Source organism: Theropithecus gelada, chromosome 1, assembly GCF_003255815.1.
Source record: "Theropithecus gelada isolate Dixy chromosome 1, Tgel_1.0, whole genome shotgun sequence".
NCBI lineage: Eukaryota > Metazoa > Chordata > Mammalia > Primates > Cercopithecidae > Theropithecus > Theropithecus gelada.
Genome location: NC_037668.1, coordinates 72,547,322 through 72,572,190, shown reverse-complemented (window position 1 = coordinate 72,572,190; position 24,869 = coordinate 72,547,322). Strand labels below are relative to the sequence as shown.

Genomic DNA, 24,869 nt, shown 5'->3' with positions numbered 1-24,869 from the left:
AAATGTGAAGTCATTCTGATTCCTGTGCCTTTGTCTATTTTTTTTCACTCCTGATGATTTTGAAATCTTTCTGAAGTTGTATGATGATATGCTTTGGTGAAGGTCTTTTTTCATTTACTATAGTAAGCCCTTGGTGGGCTCTTTAAATCACTGTATCCTTCAGTGTTTGGATATTTATTAGGCAACTAGTCTTCTCACTGGGGAATTCATAAACATCAGCCAGTGGAGGGTTTTTTTTTAACCCCCTCATAGAGATATCAGGGTCTCTGGAGAAGACCTTCCTACTTTCCCAGGGAGGGTGAGAGAGTAGGGGTGCTATGACAGACACCTTGCCATGGCATGTTGGGAGTCAGGTGGGGGAAGGGCTCACGCAATGCTGTGTGCAGACCTTCCCTCTGCTGATCAGTTTTCCACTCGATGTCTCATTCCTGCCCTTCAAACTCTGCCTGAGGTCCCTGTGCAAGGAGGCCTACAGAGCCCAACTTCCTTCCTCTTCATGCAGCAAGAGAGTTGAGAGTCATTTCTTTCTTGGCGGTTGAGGCTCTGGAGTGCGGGCGAAGTGCTCTGCACACAGAGGTCAGTGAATTCCCCTAGGTTGGGCTCCATACCTCATTTCTGACTTTCGGTGGTAATTTGTGCTTTCAATCATTAAGCCTCTTAGAGCTCAAACTGGCTGAATTGGCTGGTTTCTTGTTGGTAAGCTCCTCTTTTTGGCACTTGCTTGCAATTTCCTCTGCTTCAAGTCGGTTAACCTCCCTGCGCCTGCCTTCTACCTTCCAAATATTTGTTGAATTCTTTCATCTCCTGTTGCCTCCTTCTGTGAACTTTTGTGACTGAATGCCTTTTTATATTTCTTCAGCGGGGTTATGTCACTGAGGTTTTTGAGAAGTAGGGGGAGATAAAAGACATTAAGTATATTTAGTTAAGAGCCTCCAGCCATGTATTATTTACCTCAACTTTTCTTTAATAGTAAGCTTGATGAGGGTAAAAAAAAAAAGACCCATTAACTACCATTTTAAAAAATAATTAATAAGATGAAAACAATGGAAAAAAGAGCAAAATGTGTCAATTTCAAGAGTCAGTTGCTGGGATAAATTTTGTATGTAAGCTTGTTGACTGCTAAGGAAAAAGGGATGTTAGCTGTTTTTCCTGGTGAAGGGAGAAGGAATGAAGGCAGGGAGAAGAAACTGACATTTTTTGAGTATTGATTAAGAGCTATCCATACACCATACTCTCTCTCTTTCTCTCTCTCTCTCTCTCTCTGTGGTTGTTTTTGTTTATAGAGATAGGGTCTCTCTGTGTTGCCTAGGCTGATCTCAAACTCCTGGCCTCAAGCTATCTTCCCACCTTGGCCTCCCAAACTGCTGGAATTACAGGTGTGAGTCACCACACCTGGCCTATATTCTTTGTTTTAATCCTCTTAAGATCCTCATGAGGTCATCATTATCCACAATTTTCAGATGAAGAAACTAAGGGTTAGAAGGGTTTGCTCATTTATTGAAGGTCTCAAAGCTAAATAGGGATAGGAATGGGATCTGTATATAACTCCAAAGTCCAGGGTTTCCCCCACTAAGCCAAGGGCATGGATCCTGTTCTCCTCTGTGCTCCAAGGTGTCACCAATAATCTCTTGTCAAATTTAGTGGTTAGCTCACCGTCCCACCGTGCTCGGTCTCTGATGGATTGTGAATGACTCTGACTCTTCTCAGAACTCTTTCCCTAACCCCAGTCTCCCCTGGTTCTACTCCACACTCTCTGAATCCTCAGTTGCCTTTGCAGGATACTGCCTTTGCAGGTCGTTTTCCCATTCTCAGTTCTCTTCTCATGCTTTGTAATCCCTGGATGACCTCATTCACCCCATCACTTCAAATTACATCTATAGGCACACGACTCTCAAATTCGTCTCCTCAGTCTGGGCCTCCCAACTGAGTTCCAGATCTCTTTATGTACTTAAGTGACTGGCAGACTCTTCACTGGTATGTGTCACAGGCTCCTCAAGTCAATAGGTCCCAAACTGAGCTCATCAACTCACACCTGCCCCTTGCCCTGTGTTGGTCCTATTTCAGTGCTTGGGTCACCACCCTCCTAGCCAGCCAAAAGTTGTCTTTGACTTATTCCTCTCCCTTGCCCTCATCTGAACTGTTGCCAGCTCCTGCCAACTATATGTCCTAAATCTCCCTGAGATCAGTCTATCTATCTTCACCTCCACTGCCACTATTTTAGTTTCACACCGTTGTTCCTCATATGGATTACTGCAACAGCCTCCTACTGGTCTTCAGGCTTGCCCCAGCCTAAACTCCACGGTGATGTGAGTTTTTTTATTTTTATTTTATTTTTTTTGAGACAGGGCCTTGCTCTGTCATACAGGCTGGAATGCAGTGGCATGATCATAACTCACTGCAGCCTCAACCTCCTGGGCTCGAGTGATCCTCCCACTTCAGCCTCCTGAGTAGCTGGGACTACAGGTGCATGCCACCATGCCCACCTAATTTTTATATTTGTTTATTTTTTGTAGTGGTGGGGTCTTGCTTTGTTGCCCAGGCTGGTATCAAACTCCTGGGCTCAAGCAATCCTCCTGCCTCAGCCTCCCAAAGTATTGGGATTACAGGTGTGAGGCACCAGGCCAGGCTTTGATGTGAGATTTTTAAAAGTACAAATCTGACAGATTACCCTGCTTCAAACTCTTCAATGGTTCCTTACTACCCGAGGATACAATTTCAAACATTTCAGGCCAAAGAATTTCCATCTAAATTCGGCCCCAAGTGAAACCTGACACCCCACCCCACCCCTTGCCTCAACCCATGCTGCTGCTTCTAAATCGGGAAGGGGGCTGCCCACTATCCTACACCACAAACACCATTCTCTAAATCCCTAGTACCGTTCCTGAACCCTTCCTCCTCCTCTGAGGTCAGGCCATCTGTCTTTCCCTTTCTACCTTGCCTCAGTGCTGATCAATGACTTCGACATGCAAGCCTTCCTGTTTACTCAAGAGCCACTAGGCAATTTCAACATCAATGTGCTCCATCTTTGTAATTTGGGTGGCTAGCATGGTCTCTGGCAAATCACGGGCACTCAATAAGTGTTATTTAAACTGACATCCAACACACTGTGCTCAGAATGCACACTTTAATTTCCTTAGCTCTGCACATTAATTAATTAAACAGATTCCCAGGTGCCAACTCTGAGCCAAGCACTGGGCTTGGGATTGGCTAATGTGAAAAACATAGACCTTGCCCTAGGGTGCTTACAGACTGGCAGGGCAGAGAGACAAGCAAAAAGGTGATTTTAACGAACAGCGGAGAGCTCTTTGATGGGATATATCCCAGGTTCTGTTGGCGCACAGAGGACAGACATGGAATGCAGACTCCAGCGACCTCCAGCTTTCACCTCCAGCCAATGCAGCTTTCATACCCAAGACCCACACCCCAAATCTGTGACTGGCTAGCACCATCCCTCCTATGGAGTCTACAATTCCAAGCTCCTTACCTTCCCACCTCTTCCATCTATTCTCAGACGACCTACTTTTGGGTTTAACAAAGAAAGTTACAGGCCATTAGGTAAGAATGCCATCATACTCCTGTTCTTTCTTCATCTCTATTCACACCCATCCTTCTCCTCTCCTCTAGCCATCTACCAGAGCTCTGCATCCATCCACCCTGCCTCCTCAGGGCCCTCATTCTACTCATTACTCCTACCTCCCTTGTATCCTCAACCCCTCTATTTAGGCATTTTTCTTGTTAGCCTTGATTTTTACCTGTCTTTATTATTATTTATCAATGTATTTATTCGAGATAGGGGCTCACTCTGTCACCCAGGCTGGAGTGCACAGCACCATCATAGCTCAGTGCAGTCTTGAACTACTGGGCTCAAGCGATCCTCCTGCCTCAGCCTCCTGAGTAGCTAGGACTAAGGGTGTACACCACCATGCCTGGCTAACTTAAAAAAATTTTTTAGAAACGGAGCCTCACGGCCAGGAACAGTGGCTCACGCCTGTAATTCCAGCACTTTGGGAGGCCGAGGCAGTTGGATCACGAGGTTAGGAGATTGAGACCATCTTGGCTAACATGGTGAAACCCCATCTCTACTAAAAAATACAAAATTAGCCGGGTGTGGTGGCAGACGCCTGTAGTCTCAGCTACTCAGGAGGCTGAGGCGGGAGAATGGCGTGAACCCAAGAGGTGGAGCTTGCAGTGAGCCAAGATTACGCCACTGCACTCCAGCCTGGGCAATAGAGCGAGACTCCGTCTCAAAAAAAAAAAAAAAGAAAAGAAAAAAGAAACGGAGCCTCACTATGTTGCCCAGGCTGGTTTGGAACCTCTAGCCTCAAGCAATCCTCCCACCCTGGCCTCCCAAAGTGCTGGGATTCTGGGATTATAGGAGTGAACCACCCACTGTGCCTGGCCTAAGTTTTGCCTATCTTTAAACAAAAATAAGCAAAAACGAAGACAAAAACCTCAACCTCACATTCTCTTCATCATCTCTCTGGTTTTCTGACTTCACAGCAAAGCTTCTGAAAAACAGTGTTCATACTCTTTTCTGTTTCCCCACTGACCATTCTCTCCTCAACCCATCACAGCTGGGCTTCTACCCTGCCACCTCCCTTCCATCACGTTAGCCAACGTCTCCGGTAACCTCTGAATTGCCCAGTTCAGTGAGGATGTCTTAGTACTTTGCTCATTTGTCCCTCTTACTGCAACAGCTAATATCATTGACCATTCCTCTTACTCAAAATGCTTTCTTGCTTGACACCTCTTTATCATGGCATCTTCTTTTGGTTTGCCTAAGTCTCTGGCTGCTACCTCCCTGCATTATTTGAGTCTCCGGTGTCATATTATATTGTCACAAAATATTGAAAGTCCTCAGTAAGTTGCCTCATTAAGACATTCAGACATGACTAGGAATCCCTCTGCCCCACCTCCAACCTCACTAACTTCAACAAATAGTGACAAGTATGTCCCACGCCTTATCCTAGGCCTTTGGGGATAAATGTAAAAAAGACACAGTCCCTGCCCGCAAGTACAGTTTGAGGGTGGCATAGAGCCTTGTAAAGAGGTGATTTCAATTCCAATAGCGTGGCAAGTGCTGTGATGGAGTAGGTACAAGACATGCTAGAATGAGAGAGAGGGACACCTAACCTGGCTTTGGTTTGGGTGCTGGCTGCAGTGAAGGGCTTTCCAGAGGAGATGTCATCCAGGCTGAAAAGCAATCTGCAGCTATGGAAGAGGTGAGGAAAGTGTCTTTTAGGTAGAGGGAATCAAATCTGCAATGGCTCAGAGGTGGGAGTGTAGGACATAAAGAATTGCAAGTGGGAGGCAGTAGAGACAGTGGTTAGGAACACAGACTGTGGTTTTGGATGATCTTCCACTTCCTGGCTATGTGACCTTAGGCAAATTAGTTAACCTCTTTAGGTTTCGGTTTCCTTAATTGTGAAGAGGTAGTAATGTTTCATAAGGGTCAATAAACTATCTAACGTGTCGAAAACCCTCAGTAAAACTTAGCTCTTATTTTTATTATTGAGATTGCTCAGAAGAGCTGGAGCACAGTGTGAAGATGGAAGCAGCAGGAGGTGAGGCTGGAAAATCAGGCAGAGGCCAGAGAACGAAGGGCCTCATATGCTGGCTGCAAGGTTCACACTCCACCCTGAGGGCAATGAACAGGTCCTGAAGGGTTAAAGCGAGAGGGACAAGAAAAGACTTTGTTTTACAAATATCTTTTTTTTTTTTTTTTTTTTTTTTTTTTGAGACGGAGTCTTGCTCTGTTACCCAGGCTGGAGTGCAGTGGCCGGATCTCAGCTCACTGCAAGCTCCGCCTCCCAGGTTCACGCCATTCTCCGGCCTCAGCCTCCCGAGTAGCTGGGACTACAGGCGCCCGCCACCTCGCCCGGCTAGTTTTTTTGTATTTCTTAATAGAGACGGGGTTTCACCGTGTTAGCCAGGATGGTCTCGATCTCCTGACCTCGTGATCCGCCCGTCTCGGCCTCCCAAAGTGCTGGGATTACAGGCTTGAGCCACCGCGCCCGGCCTTGTTTTACAAATATCTTGACTGTAGTGTAGAAAGGGGATCGGAAGGGGGCAAGCTGGAGGGGGGCACCAGTTAGGAAGTCATTCCTACGGCCTTGCCAAAGATGCTGATGATATTAGGGTTGGAGAGAAGTAGAAACGTCACACAGTTTGAACAAACAGGACCTGGTGACTGACTGGCTGTGGCAGATGAAAGACGGGAGGAATCAAGGAGGATGCCTGGATAACTTTGCTTCCAACTTCACAGAGAATATAGGGGCCAACAAGCACAACCCTCTCCTCTTAACGTCATCATATCAGCACCCACCCTCTGCGTGCGCGCTAGATTCTGCCCCATCTTCAATCTTCCCATCTTCCCTGATTCTTCTTAAACACTTGCTCAATTCCCACCAACCCAAATAAATATACAAAGCCATCCCCTAACTACTTTTTCCTTAAGCTTCTACCCTTCCTACTTGCTTCACTCCCAAATTTCTCCATTAGCTCACTGTGGCCTACTAGATAAAGTCTAAACTCAATATGACACTCAGGGCCATTCAAAACTTGGCCCCAGCTGGGTGCTGTGGCTCACGCCGATAATCCCAGCACTTTAGGAGGCTGAAGTGGGTGGATCATGAGGTCAGGAGTTCAAGACCAGCCTGGCCAACATAGTGAAACCCCATCTTGGCCGGGCGCGGTGGCTCAAGCCTGTAATCCCAGCACTTTGGGAGGCCGAGACGGGCGGATCACAAGGTCAGGAGATCGAGACCATCCTGGCTAACCCGGTGAAACCCCGTCTCTACTAAAAAATACAAAAAACTAGCCGGGCGATGTGGCGGGCGCCTGTAGTCCCAGCTACTCGGGAGGCTGAGGCAGGAGAATGGCGTGAACCCGGGAGGCGGAGCTTGCAGTGAGCTGAGATCCGGCCACTGCACTCCAGCCTGGGTGACAGAGCAAGACCCCGTCTCAAAAAAAAAAAAAAAAAAAAAAAGAAACCCCATCTCTACTAAAAATACGAAAATGAGCCAGGTGTGGTGGCATGCACCTATAGTCCCAGCTACTCGGGAGGCTGAGGCACGACAATCACTTGAACCTGGGAGGCTAAGGTTGCAGTGAGCCGAGACCGTGCCATTGACCTCCAGCCTGGGTGACAGAGTGAGACTCTGTCTCAAAACAACAAACAAACAAACAAACTTGGGCCCAGTCTAACTTCATCTCTAGTCACTTCCACATTACAACAACCTTGCACTCTCAACTCCCCAGGCCCTTCCAGGGCCCTCTGCATCTCAGTGTAGCTCTGCCATCGGAATGGCCAGGTTCCTTTGGGGTTTGCAGTTCTGGTCCCATCCATGCCACCTCTTCCTCTACTATGCTGTAAAACTTACCCATCCTTCCCACTAGAGTGTGAGTTCCTCAAGGGCAGGAGTTGGTCTTCCCTGTCTCTGTGTCCTTAGGGCCTGGCATAATGCTTGGCACAAAATAGATGTTGAATAAAGGCTCACTGAGTGAATGTGTGAAGAAATCAGCCAGCTCCTGTTGAGATGGTTAGATCTGAATGTCCATGATATGCAGGTCCATAAAACTACCAACTTCCCAAAGCTGCCACGTGCGGAGTGGCAGAATCTCCATCCAAGAAGGCCAGTGCAAAGTCTATGAGGTGTTTTACAGCTATGACAGGAAATAGCAGTGTCAGCAGCGGTGTCATCTTTGGACACTAAGGACAGGGATTCAGTGCCATGAATGGTCAGTTAAATTGTAATTGGAGTGAACTGTTCTTCTGCAAACCATAATGTTATTTAGCTGCAGCCAAATGGCATTCAAGGAGGGGAGAAATTTTTTTGAAATGTCAAAGAAATTATTTCCAATTTGGTGCTCACAACCAGAGACTCTAATGATCAGTGGAAATGAGAAGCAAACAAATTAGCACTAATGGAAAATGGCTTTTGGAAAAGAGGATTTAATTTATAGTCAACTGATCATGGCATGCAGCATGCAGTAAAAGTCAGCTTCACCAGCTTGGTCATAAGAACTGGAGCACACATGGAATGCCAGAGAAAAATATATGTATGCCATCATGCTTATTGGGATCTCTCTGTAAGTGGCAGCCAATTAAAATAGTCATTATTTTACCTCGGAGAGAAAATGGTGCGAAAAATCAAGCACGCAAAATTAAAAATCCAGATTAGGAACCTCGGTCCAAATTGGTTTGTTCGTGGCCTTCTAACCTTGGCAACGTCTTCTGCAAGGATGACAGACCTACTTTGTCTTCAGCCCAGACTGGACTCTTTGTTTTTAATTTCCTCTCCATCTTCAGAGGTGATTAATAAATCTGGACTCATCCATAAATCATTTCTATAGTGGCCAAATGGTTCTTCTTCATGCAAGGAAACTAAAATCACACAATCTCAAAAGCCCCAGCTCTCACGCTAAGCCAAAGGTCCTTAGCAACAAGCGAAGGGGAGGTATTAAAAATCAAGAGGTCAATAGGTCTTGTTTCTAAATAAAATTTCCCAGAGGGCTTCCCCAACCCCCTGAAATCAAAAGACACCTTCTGAACGCAAGAGGCCTCCAAGGCATGGGTTGCCAGCTTGGCTCACTGTCCCCAAATGGCCTTGGAGACAACAAGCGAGTCACTGTCTCCTATTCCTGTAGGTTTCACATGCAGAATGAGACAGGCCTTCCCCTTGGGCTCCCATCCCTGACTCCTCACTCTTAGTTCTCCATTCAGAGACAGGGAGAGAGAAACATTATCTCCTCAAACTTCCAAACAAGGTGTCCTTACTTCTCTCCCAGGGGCATATGCACTTCAATTTGTCACTTCCTTCTCACGGACCCTCTTCTGCTCCCCACTCATACCCTGACAGACACCCCTACCCCTGCTACCCATCACTTCCTGGTAGACTCCAATCTGCCCCCATATTTTCCCCACATCTGTCCATTTTCTCCATCCTCTCCCCACAGGAACTCCCCATCTCCTTCCTATGAAATCCTCTGCCTTCATCTTCTCCCCACTTGCTTCATCCCTACCCACAGCCCCCACTCTTCTTCTCCCCAGACTCACTTCTGCCTCCAACCCCGCTCCACAGACCTTCATCATCTCTCATCCTCTCTCCACAACATGTAACTGGCGAGGTCAACCACATTCTCCTCGCCCCTTCATTGCTCTATGCTTCATCTTCCTTGACCCATTTCCCAGCCTTCCTTCCCTTCCCAACCTTTTTACTCTGCTCTTGAAAACCCTTCTTCCCAATCAGCTAAGTCTCCTCCCTTCTCAGCCTCTCCAGTCACCCGCCCACCTCCAGCCTGCATCCAAAGCTGGCCCTACCCCAGGGCTCCCCTTCTGCAAGGCCCTCCTGGTAGAAGCTGTTTAGACTCTTACACCCCCAGGATTTCACGGTTAGGAGGGGGCCTCATGTCTCCTTGCCAAAGCCCAACTCAGTTCCTTATTCCACCTCCTTCTTGTAAAAGCCCTTACTACTTCAAGGGTCATACCATTTAGCTGTCTCAGCCTTTGCCCCTCCTCATGCTGTCACCTAGAGACTCCACAAAAACTTGCTCTACCCATCAAAGACTGGTACCTAGCTCACAGGCATCCTCTTCCCTTCCCTCCCCTCAAGTCTTCCTATCATCCAGGGGGAGTTCAGTGGCCACGTCAGCATCCTGAGTGTCTCCTGTACTCCACTTTGGCCCCTGACTCCCACGGCCACACCCTGGACCTTGTCATCACCGGAAACTACTCAAACTTCATTCTTCCACTTTCTGATCACAACTTTCTCATTCAATGATCTCAGATACGGATTCTCTGACTTCACTGGGACCTCTAGTCCACACATTCTTTTTCACTCTCCTATCCAGTTTAGATACTAAGGTCCTTCATTTCAATCACTGTTTTACCACAATCTTCAACTTCCTTGTCCTTTGTCCTTCCATCTATCCGCCCGGTAAAACTCAAACCTAGATCGATTAAACTAATCTCTCTGTACCCACCACTAGGTGGCTGAATGTTGTTGAGGGAAAAATGCATATTACACAACCTTGCAGACCGCTGCTCTTGAAAATTGACGGTCACTAACCTCAACAGGGCCATCATAACTGCCCAGAAATCTGTTTGCTACCTTAGTCATCTCACTGCCACTCTCCACTGCTGATATTTCAATCTTTCTCTGCTCTTTTCAATCTCGCACACTATCTCCAATCCCACTCTCACTGGCTGATATCATGTTCTTATATGACAGAGAAAATGGAAACCATCAAAGAAGAATTCCCTCAACTTCCTGTCACTAAACCTACCAATTAACCTCAACATAATGCTTCCCTTCTGCCACAAAACAAATATTCCTCCACCCTTCTAAGTGAATTTCTTCACCAACACTTTGGTGAAGCCTTTTTTTCAGGGGCACTATTCTCAGTTATCTTCTTTCCCTTATAATTTTACCTTTTCCCCTCTTGCTGGATCTACACCAACGTTTCTCCCATCCAAATAAAAACCTGCGTTTCCTTCTGGCTATTGCCTTCTTTTTTCTTCTAAATAGCCAAGCTTTCTGAAAATGTATCTTACATGAATCTTCACTTCCTCAATCCCATCTGCCTCTCAAACCGCTGTAATTTGACCTCTGCTCCCATCACTCCACTGAAACTGTACTTGCAAAGGTCACCAACAACTTCCTTGTTTCTACATCCAGTGGATTCTTTCAGGCCTCATTTTACTTGATTAGTCATAAGCCTTCAACATTTTCCTTCCTTGGCTTCTGAAACACCACATTCTACTACTGATCTTCTTACCATTTTGGACACTTCATCTTGATTACCTTTGCAGGTTCCTCTTCCTTTGCCAGACCCTCAAAACTTGGGTGTTTCTCAGGGTTCTGTCCTAGGTCTCTTCCGACTCTACACTTACTCCCTGGGCAAGCTCAACAAATCTATTGGTGTGGCTGGCATCTATAAGGCCCCAAAGACTCCCACATTGCAACTTCCAGTTAGACTTATCTGGCGAACTCCAGTTAGGCATATCCAATGGCCTTCTGGATACCTCCACTTGGATGTTCCATTGGCACCTCAAGCTCACCATGCCCAGAGCTGACGCTCTCCTAAAAACCCTGCTTCCTCTCCTTCCTGTTTGCCCAAACCAGGAATCTAGAAGTCATCCTTCATCTCCCTTACTTCCCCATACCCAATCAGTAACCAAGTCCAGTTTTTTCTTGCTGTAGGTGTCTAAGGAATTCATTCTGCCCCTTTCCATTTCAGCTGCCACTCCATGCTTTATGCTACCATAATCCTTCCCCACTACTGAAACAACCTCCTAACTGGTCTCCCTCCTTCTCCCAATCCCCAATCCAGTTCTTGCACTAATCTTTCTTTTTTTTGAGAGGGAGTCTTGGTCTGTTGCCCAGGCTGGAGCGCAGTGGTGCGATTTTGGCTCACTGCAACCACCGCCTCCCGGATTCAAGCGATTCTCCTGCTTCAGCCTCCCGAGTAGCTGGGATTACAGGCACCCGCCACCATGTCCAGGTAATTTTTGTATTTTCAGTAGAGACGAGGGTTTGCCATGTTGGCCAGGCTGGTCTCAAACTCCTGACCTCAGGTGATCTGCCTGCCTTGGCCTCCCAAAGTGGTGGGATTGCAGGCATGAGCCACCTTGCCTGGCCCCCTGCACTAATCTTTCTAGACACAAATCTGATTGTTACTCCCCTGCTTAAAGCCCTGCAATGACTCCCTGCTGTCTTAATGATAAAGTCTAAGCCCTTGTGCTCATGGGTGTAAAATGCATTGGAAAATTTTTACCATCAGCAAGATCTACCTGTAAGCACAAAGCTGAGCTTGGCATCAAAGACTCTCCAGGATCTGGGTCTATTTTTCCAAGGTTCCCCTCACATGAGTCTCTAGCCTGGCTAGGGTATGCTTCATGTAATTTCTAGCACATTCACCTCTTTGAGCTCCTGAAGGGAGTCTTTTTTTGTTTTTGAGATGGAGTCTCACTCCGTCACCCAGGCTGGAGTGCAGTGGCGCAATCTCGGCTCACTGCCACCTCTATCTCCCGGGTTCAAGCCATTCTCCTGCCTCAGCCTCCCAAGTAGCTGGGATTACAGGTGCCCACCACCATGCCTGGCTAATTTTTGTATTTTTAGTAGAGATGGGGTTTTGCCATGTTGGCCAGGCTGGTCTTGAACTCCTGACCTGAAGTGATCTGCCCACCTCAGCCTCCCAAAGTGCTGGGATTACAGGCGTGAGCCACCACACCGGACTCTTTGTTTTGTTTTTTGAGACAGGGTCTCACTCTGTCACACAAGCAGGAGTGCAGTGGCACAATCATGGCTCACTGCAGCTTTGACCTCCCCGACTCAAGTGATCCTCCCACCTCAGCTTTCCAAGTAGCTGGGACTTCAGGCATGAGCTACCATGCCTGGCTAATTTAAAAAAATTTTTATTTTGTAGAGATGAAGGTCTCACTATGTTGCCCAGGCTGGTCTTGAACTCCTTCAAACCATTCTCCCGTCTTGGGCTTCCAAAGTGCTGGGATTACGAGTTTGAGCCACCGCGCCTGGCATACAGAGTCTTTCCCCCTCCCTATCTCTAAAAGTCTTTCAAGACCCAGCTCAAGAGCCAATCACACTGCCAGAAATGCCCCTTCTCTGATTATGAGCTCCTCAAATCCTTACTCTTCTGTAGTATTTATCTCACATGCAGAATCAGAGTTGCTTCGTGCATGGTTTCTCTCCCTCTCTCGTTAAGACATGGGAGAGAGAGGGCCAAAGCTTGATCCTCACTAGGGCCTAAGGAACCTTATTTAGCCCACCCAGTCTCTGGCACATAGTATGTAAATATAGATAAATGCAAGAAAGTTGCACTCCCAGCTCCTCGGTGGATCCTATCAACAGGGCATTCTCTGAAGTCATCAACTGAAGACTGCCTCCCACCCATCCATCCATCCATCCATCCATCCATCCATCCATCCATCCAGAATATGCCTCGACCCCACTGGGTGGAGGTTGGGTCGGCACGCGCCCTCTAGGCCGTTTTGTACGTTTTTCTACCTCCAGCCCTCGGAGCTGCGGCTGGTAGAGGATGGCAGAGGTAGCTAGACGATGCAAGTCAAAGGGCACACGCTTCCGCCGCGTAGGACAGGACTCTGTTCGGACGAGCGACCCTGCCCATTCCCAGAATACAGCAAGTCTCCAGCCTCCTCTCACCTACATAAGAGGGTGCGGACTTTTCCTGACCGGCGCCCCGGCTGACCAATACCTGATCCAGATCAAGCGAGTTAGCCAATGGCTGCGGGCCAGTAACAGGGGCGGGGCACGGTTGCTAGGGCCGAGCTAGTGGGGTGAGGCGAGAGGCTCTGGAAGAGACTTGGTGGTTGCTAAGGCGGGAGGTCACAGAGCGCGGCGCAGGGATTGGGCCGTGTCGGGGGAGGTGTGTGGTGATTGGGCGGCGCCCAGGAGGCGCCCGGGTGAGGCAAGGGTGCGCAAGCTAGAGTTCCGGCTGGAGGCCCGTGCTCGGGGCCGGCGCCTTCACCATGGCCTCGGCAGAGCTGGACTACACCATCGAGATCCCAGATCAACCCTGCTGGAGCCAGAGTATGGAATGAGGGTTGGGTCCGGGCGCGGGGAGGTGACCTCATGAATCCGTGGGTTGCGAGCGCAGCTGTAGCCCCGCCCCTCATGCGGCCCCGCCCTCCCGCAAGCCGCCCCCTCATAGGGTCCGGCAGGTCCTAGACTTAGAGAGGCTCGGAGAGCCCCGCCCCTCGTAAGCCCCGCCCCAGAGTGTTCCTCCCTGGCGAGCCCCGCCTCTGCCCCGAGTCAGCTGCTCGCTTGGGACCCCTTTTTTTTGTCTTTCCTGTCCGGGGTGCTCAGGTCCATACCCTTTAATCGCTTATCATAGCTGAAGGCTGCCGAAAGCTGGATCCCTTCTGATTCCTTTGTTTGGGATTGGGCTTCCCACATCTAGCCTTTCTTCGGCGGTTGTGGCTGGGGATATCACTTATTATTTTCCCGAAGGCGTGGAAGGGGAGCCTCGCGGGGTCACCGGTCCTCGCAGAAGCCCGGGACTCAGAACCCTTAGCCGTCCTTCTCCACTCTTCTTGGCAGTGGTTAACAGTGCAGTCTCTGCCGTCAGGTAGAACTCGATAGAAATCCTGACTCCTTTCTTTAGGAGCTGGATGACCTTTGGTAAGCTACCTTCTCTAAACTTCAGTTTCCTCCTCTGCAAAACAGGGATAGGGATAGTAACCTTCCTCACAGGGCTGTTGGGGCCATCTGGAGATTGTGTAAAGGGCCTGGCATGGAGTGAGTTCAGTAATTGGCATTTACCATCAGCATTGTTTCTCTCCTTACGTTAAAGAAAGACATGTAGGAGGCTCCACAAAATTAGTAGGCTTGACAGCAGGCCCGCGTCCATGACAGTGTGAGTAGATAGGGGCCCAGAGAGTGGAAAGTTTGGTCTCTCTGGGAATTCTGGCAGAAGGGCCTTAAAGTATGATCAGCCTGAGGCCAGCGTATCCCTCACTTGCATTAGTCCAGCATCGCCTTCACGCCTCCTGTCTGACTGCCTGCAGCCCAGCCTCTTAAATTGCTACCACAGTGATCTTCCTAATGCAAAGGTTTGATTTTATGCTCTGCTCTCCATAAAATTTAACTCCTTCAGACCTTCCCAGACCCCTCCTGTAGCATCTCATGTTCTTTGGTTAGAGTCTAGGAGAGGGCAGCCCTTAGGCTCCCACAGAACAGATGGCCCCAGACCAGCTGTTTTCCCCTAGAGCTGGAGCTGTTGGCTTAGCACTTTTGGGTTTATAGATGTAAAAATACTTCGGACATGTTTTGGCGTCAACAAGCCATGAAGTCAGTTAATATTATTTCCTTTGGAACACTTTCGGCAGCGAAGGGCTGGAGCTGCCTTCTGCACAGCCAGGAGGGCAGCCTGGTGGTCCTGGTTCGCATTTCAGCTCCACGTCCTACTAGTTATGTGTCTTTGGCAAGTTACTGAACCTCCTCGAGCCTCAGATTCCTCCACCGTGAAATGGGAACAGCACTGGTGCCTGCCTCCTCATGGGATTGCAAGGGTTACGAGGTAGCGTTTGGATGTGTGTCCCTGGTACAGTGCGGGTGCTGCCATTGCATTGCTTCCCCTATGGTTCCCCCTCCGTCCCCCTTTCTTTTTTTTTTTTTAGAGATGGAGTCTGCCCTGTCACCCAGGTCGGAGTGCAGTGGCGCGATCCTATGTCTCCCTTTGCTGTTCCAGGAGGCTGGGTCTTAGAACTGGAAGAAATCTCAGGGACTGTTTTGTCCTGCATCCCTCTGTTGGCATGAGTGTGTTCCACTGCTAGCCGATCGTTCCCTGAGGGGATGCTTCTGCCCAAACATCGTAGCCTGTTGGAGGCAGCTGGGATTGTTAGAAAGCACTTCCCTTTCTTGAGCCACAGTAGGCCTTCCTGTCATTTCCGCTCTCAGTTCAGCATTTGCTGTGTCCTGGCCGTGGGATTGTTGTTGGCGCCTCAGAAGTGGCTCACACACCCAAGGAGCTGAGGTTTTGGGGAGGGGAGTGAATTTATAAGCATGTGGTTTCAAAATGATGTGCTGACTGCAGGGCTAGAGCATTGTGGTGGGAACGATACAGAGCAAGGAATCTCGCTTCCTCTCTTCAAGAGGATGGCTTTGTGCCTTCACATTTCCTCCAAGAGAAACACTTCCAAGGCCTTCAGTTGTTTCTTCTCCATATTGCTCCTCCTGACTGGCTTTAATTCATCGTCCTTGCCTCTCACAGTGCATGCTCCAGAGGTGAGCTAGAGGTTGTCAAACCCCTCAGAAGGAGATCACGACACTGTGGTCCCCTGAATCCGTTTGCTTCCTATCTGTAGAGCTTCCCTCCAGGCCAACATGGCCTCATAGAGTGACAGTCTTTTGGAACCCAGAGATCGTCTGTCTTTTGCAATTACTGTTTAATGGTGGAGAAGTGTGTAGGACAGTCATATTTCATTTCTGAAATTACTTTTTAAAAACTTTTTTTGTTTTTGAGATGAGTCTCCCTCTGTCACCCAGGCTGGAGTGCAGTGGCGCGATCTCAGCTCACTGCAACCTCTGCCTCCCAGGTTCAAGCAATTCTCCTGTCTCAGCCTCCCAAGTAGCTGGGACTACAGGCACACGCCACCCCGCCTGGCTACTTTTTGTAGTTTTAGTAGAGACAGGGGTTTCACCATATTGGTTAGGCTGGTCTTGAACTCCTGACCTCAGGTGATCCACCCGCCTCAGCCTCCCAAAGTGCTGGGATTACAGGCGTGAGCCACTGTGCCCAGCCTTTAAAAACTTTTTTTTTTTTTCAGTTTAAAAAATTTTTTCATTTTCATATATGGAGACAGAGTCTTACTAGGTTGCCCAGACCGGTTTGAAACTCCTGGGCTCAAGCAGTCCTCCTATCGCAGCCTCCCAAAGTGCTACGATTACAGGTATGAGCCACTGCACCTGGCCTGAAATTACTTTTCCCCTGTATTTGAAAATCAAAACCACAGAGCCCATCACTGCTGTGAGCTGACAGAGAAGCTGATGCTGGCACATTAGCTAGCTGGAAGGCAGCTGCAGATCTGGGGTCATTCAGAGCCCTGGGTCTTGTAGGTCAGGCTTGGCAGCCCAAAATCCTCCTGCTGGGAATCCTACCAGCCAGTACCTATGGCTGCCCATGCTGATGGTCGTCTGCCCAGGCCTTTGCTAAAGCTGGTGCTTTGACCCATCTCTTTTTCCCAGGCCAGTGATCCCCTCACTCTCAATACCCTCTCTTACTTCATTTCATTTGGAAAGGGTCTCTCCTGGGGCTCCCATAAGCACTATATTTTCCTGTTGTCGTGTTTTTGATGGCTTCACTCACTGTCACCGGGGCCTGGGAGGGATGAGGTGCCAAGTGAGCTGAATGGAATCACTTGGCAGCACCGTAGGCCCAAGCCAGAGCTGCTCTGACATCCCAGGCCCAGGCCGTGCCACCCCTCCTCCCATCCAGAGAATGGTCAGCCAAGTCCCACCTAGATCCCCTCTGTGACTTGCTCGTAGGCCGGCAGCCTTCTAAAGGCACCATGTGGCTCTCATGTTCAGTAAACATAAAAACATAATTCATTCATAGAATTAATGGGGCTGGGGCCTGGGCCTGGGACAAACATTTTGCTCTTAAACAGAAGGTCTTAAGGGGATCACAGAGAGCGGACGTGAGGGGACTTTTGCTCCCCAGGTTTTACTGTGTGCCTTTTTTGCTCACCACTGACTGAGATCAAAGAAATATAGACATCATCTTAACCCTCAGGAAGTTGTCACGGGCACCCAAGAAACAGTGCTAAAGGGTCTGGACCACCATGGTGGGCCCTGTGGTGGGGAGGCTTCCTGGAGAAGAGCAGCCCAAGCTGGACCTGAAGCTTCAGGAGGGCTCACAGACCCCCGGTGAGCAGCAGAAAGTGCCGAAGTCAAGTCCACGGCCATACCACCTTGAACATGCTGATCCAGAAGCTAAGCAGTGTTAGGTCTGCTTGGAACTTAGATGGGAGAAAGTCCAGAAGTAAAGCCCTGAGGGGGGACAGCAAGTGGCTGGAGGGAAAAGGGGCCTGGCAGGAGGCTGCGCTGTGCTTTTATGGGTGGAGAATGAGATGAAAACCTGAAGAACTGTCATGACGGACAGACGTCAAAGACCCAGGCAAAGTCATTTGGGATTTGATCCTTGGCTTGTCTGCAAGGACCCCAAAGACCTTTTTTTTTTTTTTTTTAAATACAGAGGAGTTGTGTTTATTTTTGGAATCATTATCTCTTTTCTTTCACCTCTAGATAAGAACACTTTCTGGCCAGGCGTGGTGGGTCACGCCTGTAATCCCAGCACCTTGGGAGGCCGAGGTGGGCGGATCACTTGAGATCAGGAGTTGGAGACCAGCCTGACCCATATGGAGAAACCCCGTCTCTACTAAAAATAAAAAATTAGCCAAGTGTGGTGGTGCGTACCTGTAATCCCAGCTACTCAGGAGGCTGAGGCAGGAGAATCGCTTGAACCCGGGAGGCGGAGGTTGTGGTGAGCCAAGATTGTGCCATTGCACTCCAGCCTGGGCAACAAGAGCAAAACTTTGTCTCAAAAAAAAAAAAAAAAAGAACCAAGTGTCTTGGTTTCCAAGTGTCTGCTCTATGCCAGGTGCCAGTGCTGTACTAGACCCTGGATTTGAGATCCAGGCCTCTTCGCAGGCCTCTTTCTCTCTGAGTGTCTGTGGTACTTACACTGTTAACCATGTTCTATCCACATACCAGGCCCACCAGGAGCTCCTTTCATTATTTTATTAATCCTCATAACCACCTTGTGAAGTAGGGAGAACCCTTAATCCTGTTTTACAGATGAAGAACAGACGCTCGTGGGGAGGTAAAGTGTCTTGCCCAAAGTAATTCCAGATCTCAGCTTAAGAGCCTTACTCCAGGGCTTGTGCCTGTCGAGATTTCAGTTGCCATTAGGAGGGGCTGCCTGAATATGATGCCATTTCTAGGAAACAATTAGGGACATGCACAAAGAAAGGAGTGTCCATTAAAGTATTTTTATAACAGCAAAAAATTGGAAACAGCATCATATCCAATAATGGGAGATTTGGTCACCATAAATTATGAAACATTCTATAGCCTCTCTGAAGCCACTAAAAGTAATGGTGTAGAAATATATAAACTGACAGGGAAAAATGTTCACAATATATTGCCGAACGGAAGAAAGCAGATTACAAACAATATTCCAATTTTATTAGATACTCATTTTCTACTTTTTCTACAGCGAGTATGCATTACTCGTGAAGTAATAATAATTTCAATTTATTGAACTCTTTCCTTCTGCCAGGCACCATGCTAAGCCCTCTATAGCTATTATCTTATTTAATTCTTTGTATCATTATCCCCATTTCACAGATAAGGAAATTGACGCTTAGAGAACTTGATTAAGGTCCGTGTCATAGTTATTAAGTGGCAGAGGCAGAGATTTGAACTGAGATATGATTTTGTACAGTATGTACTCTTAGATACTATGCTACTCTGCTCTGCTCTTCTTTTAAAAAGTAAATAAAAAATAAAGTAATTTGGCTGGGTACAGTGGCTCACGCCTGTAATTCCAAACACTTTGGGAGGCCGAGGAGGGTGGATTGCTTGAGCCCAAGAGTTTAAGACCAGCCCGGGCAACATGGCCAAACCCTGTCTCTGCAAAATAATACAAAAATTAGCTGAGCATGGTGGTGCTTGCCTATAGTCCCAGCTACTTGGGAGGCTGAGGTAAGAGGATTACCTGAGCCTGAAAGGTTGAGGCTGCAGTGAGCCATGACTGTGTCATTGCCCTCCAGCCTGGGCAACACAGAAAGACCTTGTCTCAAAGAAGAAAAAAAATTTGGTTTAAATATAGGAACTGTGAGACACTAGAAAGTATTTCTGGGTAGAGAAATACCCAGTAGAGAAAATTAAGAATCTTTTTTTTTTTTTTTTTTTTTTTTTTTGAGACGGAGTCTCGCTGTGCTCCCAGGCTGGAGTGCAGTGGCGTGATCTCGGCTCACTGCAAGCTCCGCCTCCCGGGTTCACGCCATTCTCCCGCCTCAGCCTCCCAAGTAGCTGAGACTACAGGCGCCCGCCACCACGCCCGGCTAGTTTTTTGTATTTTTTTAGTAGAGACGGGGTTTCACCATGTTAGCCAGGATAGTCTCGATCTCCTGACCTCGTGATCCACCCGCCTCGGCCTCCCAAAGTGCTGGGATTACAGGCTTGAGCCACCGCGCCTGGCCAAAATTAAGAATCTTTTAATTTTTTGCATTTTATTTTATTTTTATTTTTATTTTATTTTTGAGAGGGAATCTTGTTCTGTCGCCCAGGCTGGAGTGCAGTGGCGTAGTCTCAGCTCACTGCAAGCTCCGCCTCCCGAGTTGACGCCGTTCTCCTGCCTCAGCCTCCGGAGTAGCTGGGACTACAGGCACCCGCCACCTCGCCCGGCTAATTTTTTGTATTTTTGGTAGAGACGGGATTTCACAGTGTTCGCCAGGATGGTCTCCTGACCTCGTGATCCGCCCGCCTCGGCCTCCCAAAGTGCTGGCATTGCAGGCATGAGCCACGGTGCCCGGCTTTTTTGCATTTTGAAAAGATAACATAGTTTCTATTTTCATTCCGGCTTCCAAATGAAAAGTACATGTTGTGCAGCAGACCCTTAAGCCTTATCAGCCCTTTCCTTTGTCTTCCCCATATGCCCCTGGGATATACACAATCTAATTTGTGCTTGAGTTTTATGACTTGAACTGTTGTACAATATATGTATTTGTAATTCTTACACTATCTGTGTCAGTATTATTTGTTGAGAAATTCTAGAGGACAGGGAGCTTGTGAGATTAAATTGTTTTGTGGGGTACTCGAGAAGTGCGAGGGTTGAAAAGAATCCTTCCGCATTGCTGAGGGGCTGCTGGGCATCCCTGGCCTTTTTGACTTCCCAACTGCTTTTGACTCTGCTGGACCACCTGCCCTGTTGTTTGAGATAATATTTTAACTCTCATTGCAGGAGTTATACATACTGATTTTAGAAAACAGGAAAAAAATCATGAAAAAGAAATTGCCTCTAATCCCAGAAATAATTGCTATTAATATTTGATGTATTTTTTTCTATGCATAAAAAAATATGTGGCTGGGCGCGGTGACTCACGCCTGTAATTCCAGCACTTTGGGAGGCCGAGGTAGGCAGATCACCTGAAGTCAGGAGTTCGAGACCAGCCTGGCCAACATGGTGAAACCCTGTTTCTACTAAAACTACAAAAATTAGCCAGGTGTGATGGTGGGCGCCTGTAATCCCAGCTACTAGGGAGGCTGAGGCAGGAGAATCGCTTGAACCCGGACGACGGAGGTTGTAGTGAGCCATGATCGCACCACTGCACTCCAACCTGGGTGACAGAGTGAGACTGTCAAAAACAACAAAAAAAGTGTGTGTTTGTGTAGTATGTGTGTGTATAGGGGTATTCTGTTATGATATTGCTTTATAACTTGTGTTTTCATTTAATGTATTACTATTATTTTTAAAAATAATAGCATTATTGAGAAATAATTTATATACCATAAAATCCACCCTTTAAAAATGTGCACTTCTGGCCAGGCACAGTGGCTCATGCCTGTAATCCCAGTACTTTGGGAGGCTAAGGTGGGAGGATTGCTTGAGCCCAGGAGTTCAAGACCAGCGTGGGCAGCATAGTAAGACCCTGTCTCTACAAAAAATAAAAAATTAGCCAGGCGTGGTACCATGTGCCTGTAGTCTTACCACTCAGGAGGCTGTGGTGGGAGGATCGCTTGAGCCTGGGAGGTTGAGGCTGTAGTAAGCCATGATCTTACTGCTGCACTCCAGCCTGGGTGACAGAGCGAGACCCTGTCTCAAAAAAAAAAAAAAGAAAAAAGTACAATTCACTGGCTTTTGGAATATTCACAGAATTGTAAGAGTATCACTGCCATCTAATTCCAAAACATTTTCATCATCTGAAAAAGAAACCCCATTCCTGTTAGTAGTCACTGTCCATTCCCTCCTCCCCCCAGCCCTTGGCAACCACTAATCTTTCATTCTCTATGGATTTGCCTATTCTTGATATTTTATATAAATGAAGTCATATAATATGTGGCCCTTTGTATCTGACTTCTTTCACTTAGAATGATTTTCAAGGTTCATGCATGCTATCACATGTATTAGTACTTCATTCCTTTTTATGACTGAATAGTATTTAATTGTATGAATGTATCACATTTTGTTTATCTATTCACAGATGGTAGGAGAAATGTTTCCACCTTTTGGTTATTATGACTGCTATGAACATTCATGGGCAAGTTTTCATGTGGATGTATGTTTTTAGTTCTCTTGGATATATCCCTAGGAGTGAAATTGTGGGGTCATGTGGTAACTCTACATTTAACTTTTTTTTTTTTTTTTTTTTTTTTTTGAGACGGAGTCTTGCTCTGTCGCCCGGGCTGGAGTGCAGTGGCCGGATCTCAGCTCACTGCAAGCTCCGCCTCCCGGGTTCACGCCATTCTCCGGCCTCAGCCTCCCGAGTAGCTGGGACTACAGACGCCCGCCACCTCGCCCGGCTAGTTTTTTGTATTTCTTAATAGAGACGGGGTTTCACCATGTTAGCCAGGATGGTCTCGATCTCCTGACCTCGTGATCCACCCGTCTCGGCCTCCCAAAGTGCTGGGATTACAGGCTTGAGCCACCGCGCCCGGCCCTACATTTAACTTTTTTGAGGATCTGCCGTACTGTTTTCCAAAGTGGCTGCACCATTATGCATTCCCACCAGCAGTGTGTGAGGGTCCTGGTTTCATCCACAACCAACACTTGTTTATTATCTGACTTTTTAATTATAGCCATCCTGGGTATAAAGAGATACCTCATAGTGGTTTTGATTTTGGTTTCCCTAATGGCTATGATGTGGAGCATCTTTTTTTTTTTTTTTTTTGAGACGGAGTCTGGCTCTGTCGCCCAGGCTGGAGTGCAGTGGCCGGATCTCAGCTCACTGCAACCTCCGCCTCCCGGGTTTACGCCATTCTCCTGCCTCAGCCTCCGGAGTAGCTGGGACTACAGGCGCCCGCCACGTCGCCCGGCTAGTTTTTTGTATTTTTTTAGTAGAGATGGGGTTTCACTGTGTTAGCCAGGATGGTCTCGATCTCCTGACCTCGTGATCCGCCCATCTCGGCCTCCCAAAGTGCTGGGATTACAGGCTTGAGCCACCGCGCCCGGCCGATGTGGAGCGTCTTTTCGTGTGCTTATTGGCCACTTGTAAATCTTATTTGGAGAAAGACCTGTGTAATATATTCAGGTCCTTTGCCCATTTTTGAGTTGGGTTTACTTTTTGCTGTTGAGTTTTAAGAGTTTTCTCTGTATTCTGGATATTACTTCCTTATAAGATACATGATTTGCAAATACTTTCTCCATGCTGTGGGATTTTTCTTTTTTTCACTTTTTTTTTGGATTATGTCCTTTGAAGTAAAAAGTTTTTATTTTGATGAAGTCTCAATTTATCTCTTTTGTTTGTTTGTTCCTTATACTTTTGGTGGCATGTCTATGAAACTGCTACCTAATCCAAAGATTTACTCCTATGTTCTCTTCTAACGGTTTTGTAGTTTCAGCTCTTACATTTATATCTGTGATCTGCTTAATGTATTATTGAATACTTCTCTATGATTTAACATTTTTCTTTCTTATAAGTGGAATTACCAAGATTGCATGGTTTTTTTTTTTTTTTCTGAGATGGAGTTTTGCTCTTGTTGCCCTGGCTGGAGTGCAGTGGCGCAATCTCTGCTCACTGCAACCTCCGCCTCCTGGGTTCAAGTGATTCTCTGCCTCAGCCTCCCGAGTAGCTGGGATTACAGGCGCTCGCCACCACGCCCATCTAATTTTTTGTATTTAGTAGAGACGGGGTCTCCCCATGTTGGTCAGGCTGGTCCTGAACTCCTGACCTCAGGTGATCCACCTGCCTCAGCCTCCCAAAGTGCTGGGATTATAGGCTTGTGCCACCGTGCCGGCAAAGATTGCATGTTTTTGAGACTTCTTGTGACTGTTTTCTCCCTGTCATTTCTACCCCTCCCTATCTGTCTCTCCACTGCTCTGGTTCAGGCCTTCGGCATCTCTTGCGTTGAATTTTATGGTAGCCTTCCACCTGTTCCTGATGAACACTGTCAGTGCAGCGTGTGTTAAGTGTACTGGTGTGGTGGTGGGTGCTGTGACAGTACAGAGGAGGGGCAGCTCTCTCAGTCTGATGGTTTGGGGTGGGGGGTGGTGAGAAGGGGTTGGGGAGGGCATCAAGGAAGGCTTCCTGGAAGTAAGCAGTGAGCTGACTCTGTAGGTGGAATGGGCATTAGCACAGCATGAACACGGAGCATCAGCATTGTGGGCTGGAGAGCAGAGAGCACGCACAAGGTCGCGGTGGTGGAGGCGGCAGAGCACACTGGTTTGGAGAGTGGGCGCTGGCTCTGCTGCTTCCTGGCTGTGTGCTTTTGGGGGAAAGGGACTTCCCCTCTCTGTGTTTTAGTTTTCTCAACTGTAAAATGGGGATAGTAATAGTAGCTAACTCCTAGGGTGGTTGCAAGACCAAATGATGCAGCATATATTGAAGTTGTGGCTGGGAGAAGCAGGCAGATGAGGTCATTATGGGGTCTCTTGATGTACAGGAGGCAGCCGTGTATGCAGGTTTGGAGCTGAGGTGATGGAGATGGTTTTGTTAGCTAAAGGGCTGGCTAGGGTAGTGGATACAAGCTGGTCTTTAGAGTCAGACAACCTGGATTTGGATTTCAGCTTCACTGCTTGTTAGTTATGTGACCTTGAGCAAGCCGTTTCCTATGTGCCTCAGGTTTTTGTCTGTAAAATGAGAATTCTTGCTCATAAGAGTATTGCAATTTTTTTTGTTTTTGTTTTTGTTTTTAAAGATGGAGTTTTGCTCTTGTTGCCCAGCTGGAGTACAATGGTGTGATCTCGGCTCACTGCAACCTCCCCCCAACCGGGTTCAAGTGATTCTCCTGCCTCAGCCTCCAGAGTAGCTGGGACTACAGGCATGCGCCGCCACGCCTGGCTAATTTTTGTATTTTTAGTAGAGATTAGGTTTCTCAGCCGGGCGCGGTGGCTCAAGCCTGTAATCCCAGCACTTTGGGAGGCTGAGACGGGCGGATCACGAGGTCAGGAGATCGAGACCATCCTGGCTAACATGGTGAAACCCCGTCTCTACTAAAAAAAATACAAAAAACTAGCCGGGCGAGGTGGCGGGCGCCTGTAGTCCCAGCTACTCAGGAGGCTGAGGCAGGAGAATGGCGTGAACCCGGGAGGCGGAGCTTGCAGTGAGCTGAGATCCGGCCACTGCACTCCAGCCTGGGTGACAGAGCGAGACTCCGTCTCAAAAA

The 24,869-nt window shown here is 47.8% G+C and overlaps 2 protein-coding genes across 7 annotated transcripts in view; one reads left to right on the top strand and one right to left on the bottom strand.

The window, feature by feature from the left end:
* ARMH1 (armadillo-like helical domain containing 1) overlaps positions 1 to 13,180 on the bottom strand; it is a 53,611-nt gene extending 40,431 nt beyond the window's left edge. The window contains exons 1-2 of one of the 2 annotated variants that reach the window (XM_025380681.1): positions 13,029 to 13,175; positions 609 to 872 (exon numbers count right to left, since the gene is read on the bottom strand). The gene's annotated coding sequence lies outside the window, so the exon portion shown is untranslated. Of the gene's footprint in view, positions 1 to 608; positions 873 to 13,028 lie in introns of both variants that reach the window. The other variant, XM_025380673.1, reaches the window with a different exon arrangement.
* Positions 13,181 to 13,294: 114 nt separating this feature from the next.
* TMEM53 (transmembrane protein 53) overlaps positions 13,295 to 24,869 on the top strand; it is a 23,886-nt gene continuing 12,311 nt past the window's right edge. For 3 of the 5 annotated variants that reach the window (XM_025380720.1, XM_025380706.1, XM_025380696.1), the window contains exon 1: positions 13,420 to 13,571. Coding sequence is in view for 4 of the 5 variants with exons in the window: in XM_025380706.1 (XP_025236491.1) it covers positions 13,511 to 13,571 (61 nt within the window). In the remaining variant the exon portion in view is untranslated. Of the gene's footprint in view, positions 13,572 to 13,782; positions 14,163 to 24,869 lie in introns of those variants that run through there. The other 2 variants (XM_025380687.1, XM_025380712.1) reach the window with 2 other exon arrangements.